A 12005-nucleotide genomic window follows, 5' to 3' on the forward strand; every position below is an offset into this window, starting at 1 on the left:
ATATCAACCACATCCACACAACTCAAAAACAAAAGTATAATGATTGCAGCTATTACAAAAAAAAAAACAATTTTGAAAAACAAATGACAAACCAGACAGACACACACACACACACACACACACTTGTACACCAGCCACTCTGAGTGTTTTAGAGTGACCCTTTGCTGGATTGCACACAGGTTTGCCACATGGTAACTTGTACACAGGACCCAGAGAGCTTGGTTTAGATGGCAGTTGGACATTTAATGTTTTAATACTATGTTTAGAACTCTGGATCAGCTACTTATTTAGGGAATGCTTGTTGGCAATGAATACACAGGTAAAAATTGTTATCCATGACAATGTGAAGGAAATATGAGGAAAACATCTCCCAGCCAGTATGATATTACTCCCACTCGCTGCCAATAGTTTGGGAGTATCATTATCCACAGCTAGAAACCATTCAGGGAAGTTACAATGCTTCAAATATAAAAGGTTTATTATGCAGAAACATTAGCACATCTATACTAATTGCACGTCTGTCTGTATTTGGAATACATAACCCACAAACTGTTCATCTAGTCAGCGTCACACTTGGCATGTGTATTGCAAATTGACAATGGAATTGCAGTGCCAAGTTTTTGTGCAATTTGGACACGAGATATATTCAATATGAATAAGAGTTGAAAAAAACATGCGACCGACATTCTGTAGCAGTCAGTGGGGGTGGGGCAGTGTGCTCAAAGTCTGTGGATTGAGTTGAATATGTTTTCCTCTACATCCTTAGATAACCCACTGCAGTGGGTGGTAACTGATCAGCCAGCTTCCAATAATATCTGTCACGAAATATCATATTGATGATTTGATTATTTTTATTTCACCATGTTGGACACATACAGCCGTGGCCAAAAGTTTTGAGAATGGCACAAATATTGGTTTTCACAAAGTGTGTTGCTTCAGTGTTTTTAAATCTTTTTGTCAGATGTTACTATGGTATACTGAAGTATAATTACAAGCATTTTATAAGTGTCAAAGGATTTTATTGACAATTACATTAAGTTTATGCAAAGAGTCAATATTTGCAGTGTTGACCCTTCTTTTTCAGGACCTCTGCAATTCGCCCTGGTATGCTTTCAATTTTGCACAACTTCTGTGCCACATCCTGACTGATGGCAGCCCATTCTTGCATAATCAATGCTTGGAGTTTGTCAGAATTTGTGGGTTTTTGTTTGTCCACCCGCCTCTTGAGGATTGATCACAAGTTCTGAATGGGATTAAGGTCTGGACAATTTCCTAGCCATGGACCCAAAATTTCGATGTTTTGTTTCCCGAGCCACTTAGTTATCACTTTCGCCTTATGGCAAGGTGCTCCATCATGCTGAAAAAGGCCTTGTTCATCACCAAACTGTTCTTGGATGGTTGGGAGAAGTTGCTCTCTGAGGATGTTTTGGTACCATTCTTAATTCATGGATGTGTTCTTAGGCAAAATTGTTACTTAGCCCACTCCCTTGACTGAGAGGCAACCCCACAGATGAATGGTCTCAGGATGCTTTACTGTTGGCACGACACAGGACTGATGGTAACGATCACCTTTTCTTCTCCAGACAAGCTTTTTTCCAGATGCCCTAAACAATCGGTAAGGGGATTCATCAGAGAAAATGACTTTACCCCAGTCCTCAGCAGTCCAATCCCTGTACCTTTGACAGAATATCAGTCTGTTCCTGATGTTTTTCCTAGAAAGAAGTGGCTTCTTTGCTGCCATTCTTTACACCAGGCCATCCTCCAAAAGTCTTTGTGTCGCTGTGCGTGCAGATGCACTCACACCTGCCTGCTGCCATTCCTGACCAACCTCTGCACTAGTGGTGCCCCAATCCCGAAGCTGAATCAACTTTAGGAGACGGTCCTGGTGCTTGCTGGACTTCCTTGGGCGCCCTGAAGCCTTCTTCCAACAATTGCACCTCTCTCCCTAAAGTTCTTGATGATCAGATAAATGGTAGATTTAGGTGCAATTTTACTGGCAGCAATATCCTGGCCTCTGAATCCCTTTTTGTGCAAAACAATGATGACTGCACGTGTTTCCTTGCAGGTAACCATGGTTAACAGAGGAAGAACACTGACTTCAAGCACCACCCTCCTTTTAAAGCTTCCAGTCTGCTATTCTGTCTAAATCAGCATGACAGAGTGATCTCCAGACTTGTCCCCATAAACACTATCCCCTTTCTTAACAAGAGAATCACTGACATGATATCAGCTGGTCCTTCTTTGGCAGGGCTGAAATGCAGTGAAAATGGGTTTTGGGGTATTAAGTAAATTTTCGTGGCAAAGAGGGACTTTGCAATTAATTGCAATTCATCTGATCACTCTTCATAACATTCTGGAGTATATGCAAATTGCCATCATAAAAACTGAGGCAGCAGACTTTGTGAAAATGAATATTTGTGCCATTCTCAAAACTTTTGGCCACGGCTGTACACACAGTGCTGATCTCTGGCATGGCATCAGTTTTCATAGAATCGCTTCCTTTTTTAGCAAATTGTCTTAAAAGTAAAAGCATGATGTTTCGGTTGTTTAACAGACCTCTGGGCTAGCTAACATGTAATGATTGAACAATATACCAGTTAGATAAATCGTTTGTGGATATAAATTCAGTATAATTTTTATGAAAAACACTGACTATAAAATCATCATTGCTGATAAACCAGGTAGGATGAGCTCAACGTTTTTTGACTTCACTCTGCACCACAGGCAGTTTATAAAAAGCCCACAAGTGACAGTATATTGTTTGAGTTTTTGAGGACAAGGAATAATTCTGAAGTAGCTCTGGAGCATTAACACAGGATAAGCAACCAGCCCATTCCAAACAGGAAGGTTTATAGCAGGCAATGCACTACTTAGTTTAATGAACAGAGAGTTTTGATGAAAACTATCATGTCAATTATCTTGTGTGGCAACATATCTGTACTGTTTCATCTAGTTCACCATCATCCAGCTGTGCTGGGATTGATAAAGCTACCCAGCAAATTTTGAACTATCATCAATGTATCATGGAACAACAATGAAGGACTCCAATGTCACTTATCAAAATTGTGCACAGTATTTCTGTTTTATGTATATCTATTGTTTTAGCACAATTCATTAATATATCCGTATTTATTCTCAGTGATTGTGTGCTATAATCCCAATTCAATTCAAGTTAAAGTTAAACTTCATATAGTAAATATATACATTAAAAACAATTTTGTTTATCAAACCACTCTCTTAATTCAAACTAACGCAACATGATTGAAAACCCTTTACATCGAATTCATGTAATAAAGTTACATGGAAATTTAACGTACTTAAAATACATAACGGTTTGGGGTTAACGATTATTTGTTCACAGTCGGATCCGGTTCCTGTCAGTTTTAAATTAGACATGTAGTGCTGATGTAGTGCGAGCCAGTTAACAGACTGTTGAGGCCCTGGCCAGCGGTTGCATGCAGACCTGCCCTGTGGCTTCATTCTGCTGCACAGAGCCGACACCAGGCTGCACATCCCCACTGTGGCTGGCCTCTTTCCGGCAGATGTCCAGCAGTATGCCGGGGGTAATCCCACCACAAGTCAAGGTTGCGTAAAGAAAATCGGTTCCCCAACAATGAAGGTCTGCACCCAATCCGTTGAAGGTGTAACTGTAACAGCATCCTTCAAAGCATTTTGTAGTTTAGAGCTAAGTTTGTTTTTCTACAGGAACAGCATTTGTAACCATAGGTCAGTCTGAAACATGTGGCGCTTCCCCCCCGGTCATGCCGAGAGGCCATTTCTGTTCTGAAACTGTTTTTCAACAGATATATTTGGGCCTCAAACGTGACCAAATTCAGTATAAAGAAAACACTTTCCCACTTTGTAATGTTGCACATCTCTCACTCACTGATGTGAGTACCTCAAACCAAATTCCCTTCAACTTCACAGTAATTTTTGAAATTTCACAGAAACTTTTGTGAAACGTTTTGTGATCTGAGGTTCTGGTACTGGCCTGAATGTTACTTCACTGGACCTGAGGCAGTTAATTGGAACTAAACCACCATTGATTTTATTTATCTGTACACAGGCTTTTCTTACTGTGACAGGTCACTTGTCTTCAGAGAAAAAGGTATTTTCTATTGGGGTGGATGCATTGTTTACTAAAGGTGCTATACATATGGTTTACCTGTGGAAAATGCCACAAGTCATTAATTAGAATCAGAATAAGTCATTAATAAAGAGAAATAAACATTCAATTATGAGTTTCACCATTCACAAATTTCTCATTTTCCAAAGAACCAACTGCAAAAGTTAATGAGTCATGTGTAATTGAAAATCCTAATGTGACAATGAGCTTTCTAATTATTCATCTAGTCTGAAGTTATAAATCTTGATTGTGACCAAGATACACAACATCTTTTCCCCACAAGGTCAGAGGAGAAACGGTCCATAGAAGTCATCTACTGTACCTGACGGAGCCACTTGGACAAGTGGCTTCCTTTGGAAAAAACTGCACTTCACCTGACTACATGACAGAGGAAGAATCAGTGTAGCATGTTATTGAGGGCAGCAGACAAACTGTTCATGTGTGGGAAAATGCCTTACCCGGGCCTTACTTTCCACCAGAGGAGGTCACTATGTGGACATTGAGTCAATCATCCTAATTGCATGGCTAGTTTTCACAAGAAATGTCCTGTAGTGTTGACAATATAAACACAATATCAGTCCATATATCTGTTATGATGAGAATATATATTTTACCATACAAAATCCAGTCATTTGTATCGCTCATGGTGACATTAGAATTGTGTTGGTAGATCATCTTTCAAGCATTAATAAAACATTGTTGTTGTATTCAGAATATATTTATGATTAAGGAACAGAGTATATACCAAATGTTTTATTTTTGATGCAAAAGTCCCATGATCATGAGTTATTGCAGATTGTAATATTCGGAATAGGTGCTTTGAACTTTTTGCAAATTGTTGCACTCTTTGCTATGTGATACACAGCGGCACAGTCTGCTGTATTCACCATGAATACTGCATCCGAAAGCCTAGTCCAAATTTTAAACCTATACTTCACAAAGACTTTTAAATGAGGACTAAGATCACTATCATGAGAGACTATTTTAGTAAATGCACGAGCCTCAGATAAAAAAAAAAATGTATTGTCCCTCTCTGAGACCTGGCTGCATCCTGAAGAATATGTCAGCCTAAATTAATCTGCTCCCCGTGATCATTTCAACACACACATTACTTGAGGCTCTGGTAAAAGAGTTGGAGTTGCTGCTATTTTTAACTCCAGTCCATCAATTAATCCTAAACCTAAACTAAGCTACAACTCATTGGAAAGGCTTGTTCTCAGTCTGCCACACCCATCCAAGAAACATCAACAGCCAATCATATTAACTGTAGTTTACCTTGCTCCGGGGGCTTATTCAGATTTTTTAACGGAACAAAGATACAATTATTATTGTCGTTGACTTCAATGTTCATGTTTACTAGATTCATTTTCTAGATGTCTACCTGATAGCGATATCTACCTGATAGTGCTGTAGCTAAATTTAAGGAAATAATTCCAGTAACATTTAAACCTGTATTGTCCATCGATATAACCAACAAATTCTTTAAAAACCCTACCTCCTCTGAGATTTACCATCTTGTTGATAGCTCTGTAAAGTCTTTACGAATTAACATTAGACTCAATAGCGCCTCTAAAAAAGAAACCTGTAAAACATAGTAAATTAGCTCTTTGGTATAATTCCAACAAACATGAATTAAAACTAGAAAGGAAGTGACCCTCCAGCAACCGTGTTGAGCATCTCCTAGCCTGGAAAAATAGTGTTAAAGCATATAAGAAGGCCCTCCATAAAGCATAACAGCTGCCTACTACTCCACATTAATAAAAGAAAATAAAATCAACCCCAGGTTTCTCTTCTGCACTGTAGCCAGTTACAGCTAACTACAGACCGATGTCCAACCTCCCCTGCCATATCTTTATGACCTTTTTTAATGATAAAATTCTAACTATTAGGAATAAAATCAACCATCTCCTGCCCTCAATTGGCACTAATACCCACCCAACAACAGAGATCTCAGAAATGGCTGAGAATCCTACCCATTATTTAGACAGCTTCTCTCTGATCACCCGTGATCAGTTTACCAAAATAATATCAGGTTCTAAACCAACAACCTGTATTTTAGATCCGATTCCAACGAAATTCTGCCCCTAATTGATAGTTTGTTACTTAACACAATCAATCTGTCATTATCATCAGGTTATGTACCACAGTCTTTTAAAATAGCTGTAATCAAACCCCTACTCAAAAAACCCACCCTAGACCCTGAGGTTTTAGCCAATTACAGACCAATATCTAATCTCCCCATCCTGTCTCAAATCCTTGACAAAGTTGTAGCCAGTCAGCTGTGTGAGTTTCTCCAGGAAAGTAATGTATATGATGACTTTCAGTCTGGGTTTAGAGCTCATCACAGCACAGAGACAGCCTTGGCAAAAGTCACTAATGACCTTCCACTAGCTTCAGATCAGGGATTTGTGTCTGTCCTATTTCTGTTGGATCTTAGTGCAGCATTAAACACTATTTACCATCACATTTTATTACAGAGACTAGAACATTTAATTAGCATTAAAGGAACCGCCCTAAACTGGTTTAAATCCTATTTTTCAGATCGATTCCAATTCGTGCAAATTAATGATGATTCTTGTCGACGTTGCCCTTGCTTCCAATGAAACAGTCAGGAACTTGGGAGTGATCTTTGATCCCAATTTGTCCTTTAATTCTCACATAAAAGAAATTTCTAGGACCCCCTTCGACTTGGGTAATATCAAAAAAATCAGACAGGTCCTTTCTCAAAAAGACTCAGAAAAACTAGTCAACGCCTTTGTTACATCCAGACTTGGTTATTGTAAATCATTGTTATCAGGCTCCAGCAGTAAGTCGTTAAAGACTCTGCAGCTTGTCCAAAATGCTGCAGCACGTGTCCTGACAAGAACCAAGAAAAGAGAGCACATTTCTCCAGTATTAGCATCGCTACACTGGCTTCCGGTTAAATCTAGAATAGAATTTAAAATTATCCTCTTCACCTTCAAGGCCCTTAATAATATGGCACCTTTATACCTTAAAGAGCTGTTAGAACCTTATCAATCCACTAGAGCACTCCGCTCCCAGAATTCAGGCTTACTTGTCATCCCTAAAGTCTCTAAAAGTAGAGTCGAAGGCCAGAGCTTTCAGCCATCAAGCTCCTCTCCTGTGGTATAATCTCCCAGTTTCAGCTCCGGAGGCAGACACCATCTGTACATTTAAGGGAAGGCTTAAAACCTTCCTTTTTGATAAAGCTTATAGTTAGAGTGATAGTGGTGGTCCACCACGATCGAGGTCGCAGCTGATGGTGGATCCTAATGGCGGCAGTGGACAATGACTGTGGACTATGATGGCGTCCGATCTTCATGGTGGATCATGATATTGCTGGCTGCTGACCGGGGACATTGATTACAACAAGACTCCTTGATATACGTTATTTCTCCTCAGATACTCGACCATTACTGACAATAACTCATCAATTCCTTGACCTTCAGTTATGCTACAAAGTGTTTATTCTAATCAAAGCTGTAAATACCCTTATCTTTCTGATGTTCTCCTTTACACATGACATCTATTGCACTTCTGTCCATCCTGGGAGAGGGATCCCTCACATGTGGCTCACTCTGAGGTTTCCATATTTTTTTTACCCTGTTAAAAGTTTCTTTTTTTTTTTTTCCTTACTTTTGTTGAGGGTTAAGGGCAGAGGATGTCACACCTTGTTAAAGCCCTATGAGACAAACTGTGATTTGTGAATATGTGCTGTACAAATGAAATTTGATTGATTGATTTCATCTAATGACAATTGACATGAATATGGATGAGCTCCTACATCACTGTATAGGCAGTAAGGTGCAGACGTATATGGGATTCCTGTTGACTCCTTACGTTTAACAGACGATGAAGTCACTGGTTTGGACACTTTTCCACCTAAACTAACATATTTAATGAATGTGATACAGTTTTTCTCAATTGGTTTGGCTCATTTCACGAAACAGAAATGACATTCTCAGAGCACTAAGTGCAATTGGCAAAACAGCCTATATGGTTCAGCACAACTACATGGATCACCTTCAAAAGGTCATATCTCACCCAAAACAGTTAACTCAAGCTTCAAAACCAAATCATTTTCTCATATAAATAGTCAGTGCCCCCAAAATTAAAAGTTCCTTTACGATTGCTGTGGCTCATCTCTCGGGGGAAAAAGGACATTCTCCAAGGTTTAAATACATTTGCAAAAATAACCTAGATGGTTCAGCAAAACTCCATGGCACACCTGCAAAAGGTCATATCTCTCTCAAAACAGACAACTCATCAGTCAAAACTCAATCCTTTTCTCATTCAAATAGTCAGTGCCCCCAAAATGAAAAGTCCCTTTGGCATTGTTTAAACACTACAGGTCAAAATGTTTAGATGTTTTGTCAGTATGGCAGTGGACCATAGAAATATCCCTCATGTGCACATTTCAATCTTGGCTCAGTCCTTTGACACTGAATGGTTTCAGTAGATGTTTTCTTTCCAGAATACTATGTGTAAACAGAAAAAAGATTAATTCAAGGTTTCACATATACTACTTTATTGCAGTCATACAGCCATGGAAATTGTTACAGTAATTGCCATACATCGTGGTTACAGTAACAGAAAATGTGTACAGCACAATATACTGTGGGACAATAAGCACATCAAAACTAAAATTAGGTATAGCCTACACTAACAACACATACAGTAAGAAACTAAAGTAAAGCTGCAGTTTCACTAGTTTTCATCCTCACTCTCCTGCTCATCCTCGCGCTCATGTCTGTCTGGCCACAGATTTTCATCAACATCACGTCTGATGTTCTCCCTTGCTATGCAACGGGGGAAGAATCTGCGTGCATGCTGGAACCATCCCTGACACTGCTCTGCTGTGACATCACCACAAGCAGCATCCATTGCCTGGAGAAGGGACCTCTGGTTTTGAGGCCGATGCTCATAGACTCTCCACCTCCATGCAGATAAAAACTCCTCGATAGGATTGAGGAATGGGGAGTAAGGTGATAAGAGCACCATCAGCATTCTTGGATGGGTAGTGAACCACGCCCTGATGAGCGGGCCACGGTGGAAGCTTATATTGTCCCACACAATGAAAAATGTGTGGGAATAGAAACTATTACCATTTGTATTTAGTTGTTTACTTTGACTTTAGTTCAATAAATTTGAATACTACAGTTAACTCTACCATCAATAATTCCATAGTTGACTGACCACATACCTGTTTTCCCTGCGGAATGTTTGGATGATAGAGGACACTGTAGAGCCCGGCACATTAGGCTTAACTCGACGACCTGCCTCTGCCATTGTGAGGCCATGGTTGACCACATGGTCCACAAGTGTAGCCCGAATTTCATCTGGCACAAATTGTTGTTACTCCTCTTCCTCTTCTTTCTCAAGCAGGCAGTTGCCCTTGGTTGTTTCCCTGGCCAGGTGCTTCCATGTTTATAAATTGTACTGAACTTGGTCAAGCTCTAGATATTTGATGGAAGCATTTATGCTCCTGGATAGCACCTGTCAGCTAACTAAACTTACTGTGATATTGGTGATCGGATGTGTGAAACTCCCCCTTGATTAGTAAAGTTCTAGTTGCACCTGAAAATTAAGCCGATGATCCAAGAGATCCATATTACAGTATATACCATGATGTTTTTCATGGTATTATGTGCCTGAAAGATTTTGACAGTGGAGTGAACTATTGTGCAGGTGATGATGTAAACAAGGAAATTATGCCAACATGTTCTGCAGAGAACAACCACTTGACTGAGAAACAACATTCAGTTTAGACCAGCAAGATATGTTCAATTGGTAATTGGGCTAACTGAAGGCAATTGTACCTTTTGAACCGTTTGCAAGGTGTCCTAAATCATATGAAAATTGTGCTTGTCATGTGCAAGGCTGTGCTAATACAATTGCAATTTGATTAAAGAAATGAGATCTTCCAATCTGTTGTGAACAAGTGCCCAGTGGTTTGGAGGTTTGCACGTGTAGTTTTGAGAATGTCATTTCTGTTTCGTGAAATGAGCCAAACCAATTGAGAAAAACTGTAATAGACCTCAGTAGGATTGAAGAAGGCTTCAGTTATTTCTCTTCATAAAACAACCAATAAATTGTAGAAAGGAAACAAAGGGCCATTTTAATTTAATACACATTGTTAAGGTCAAAGAAAGAATGATATATGAACACATTGACATGTCCAGCCAGTGAAATGAGATGAAAGCATCTCTTTGCATTGAATTCTTTATTTTGAATCTAAACAACCCTTTCAGGAAGAGGGACCTGTACATCACAGTTCACACTGTATATTTTACAAAAACTCATTGTTCAAGAGTCATACAGGTAGATATTAAAAGGTGGCGATTGATTGGACAGTTAAGGCCTGAATGCACAACTTTGGAAAAAAATATTATAAATTTTATACCTTATATATAAACATACACCTGCAGGTGTGATCACTTTCTTTATGTGGACCATTTAACTATATAATGTGTTATAATTATAAGTAAACTTTCCCTCCATTCATTTTGTATGGCCATGGTACTGAAAGCACAAAAAAGAAAATGTTGGCTGAACTTTTGCTTTGGACAAAGTGTCAACTCTAAACCTCTTTATGACTCTGCTGCTACCTGCTGGTGTACATGACAGAGCTGACATAGAGACAAACAGCCATTCACTCTCACATTCACACCTACAATCAAATTAACCTAACCCCAACTGGCATGTTTTTGGACTTTGGGGGGAAGCTGGAGAGCCAGGAAAAAACCCACACAGACTTGATGAGAATTCATCCATTCAAACCAAGAACCTTCCAGCTGTGAGACCAGGAGTGCTATTCACTCTTTCCAAAATATTATTAGAAATTCATCCTTCAGGAGTTCCAGTCTTTTACTGTGTCTGCCTCTCTCTCTGTATGATTGTGTTTATGTATTCTGTTCTTTCCATGTCTCAGGTTGTTGGCTCCACCCTGGAGTTGGTATAGTAGGTAATAGGTATAGATTATTTATATATGTGTATAATTTATCAACTGTCATCTTTTATTGTCTTTTGCTCTTCCTGTTGATTTACTGATTATATTTTTCAGGGGAAAGTTTTTTTCTAATCCGATTCCAGGCTCTAAGTGCAGGACGTGTTCTGTGGTGTCCCTATGACGAATCAGACTCTGCATTACTCTCAAACAATAAACTTTTATTCTAGGATTTTAGGTTAAGCTATAATGACATTGAAATGGTAAATCTTTAATACATACATTGCACTGATATGAAACACTTCTAGCAAATGCATTAGTTATATAGTTTGTTTGCTGTAACATGGATGTTACAGCTGGTTACTCCAGTTGAAGTTAATGTTTTACAAATGAATTCATATTTCAAAACCATGTCCAATCATTTGTTCATTGTTACATTCAGTTTTCCATCAGCCAACATTTTGCATAGTCTCATAATATCCATGTGAAGAATCACTGTGCGATGTCATAATAATAGTCTCGTAGTCTTTGCTCAACTACAGTGAATCCAGCTCTTTCCTCTGCCCTGTAACACATGAAAAAAGCAGAAGTTATTAAAGATGAGGTCTCTATTATATTCCTGTCTGCTTTGATCCAGTCTGATGTTACCAACATACATGATCACATGTGATGATGATAAAAGGACAGCTTGTCTCTTACTTGTATGTCCAGCAAGTTGTCATGAGGGCAAATATCTCTGGTGGACAGTTCAGTGGAGCGTCCATACGCATTCCACTTTCGATCATCTGCATGACATCATTTCCTTTCATTCCCTGTGAACAGTGATAAATTCGGATGAAATGGGGCACCATCACAGGCTTTGATCACTACATCTGAAAGGCGGCAGTGAAAGATCGAGGGAGTGAGGGAGTGAGTGATGGAGCAATCGAGTGA

The 12005-nt window shown here is 39.2% G+C and overlaps 1 protein-coding gene across 2 annotated transcripts in view; it reads right to left on the bottom strand.

The window, feature by feature from the left end:
• Window positions 1-11272: 11272 nt before the first annotated feature.
• Window positions 11273-12005, bottom strand: part of syk (spleen tyrosine kinase) — a 15918-nt gene continuing 15185 nt past the window's right edge. For both annotated transcript variants that reach the window (XM_061072429.1, XM_061072428.1), the window contains 2 exons: window positions 11772-11884; window positions 11273-11637 (listed from right to left, as the gene is read on the bottom strand). In XM_061072429.1, coding sequence (XP_060928412.1) covers window positions 11565-11637; window positions 11772-11884 — 186 coding nt within the window. In that variant the 3' untranslated portion in view covers window positions 11273-11564. The remainder of the gene's footprint in view (window positions 11638-11771; window positions 11885-12005) is intronic.

This window comes from Limanda limanda, chromosome 1 (assembly GCF_963576545.1).
Source record: "Limanda limanda chromosome 1, fLimLim1.1, whole genome shotgun sequence".
Lineage (NCBI taxonomy): Eukaryota > Metazoa > Chordata > Actinopteri > Pleuronectiformes > Pleuronectidae > Limanda > Limanda limanda.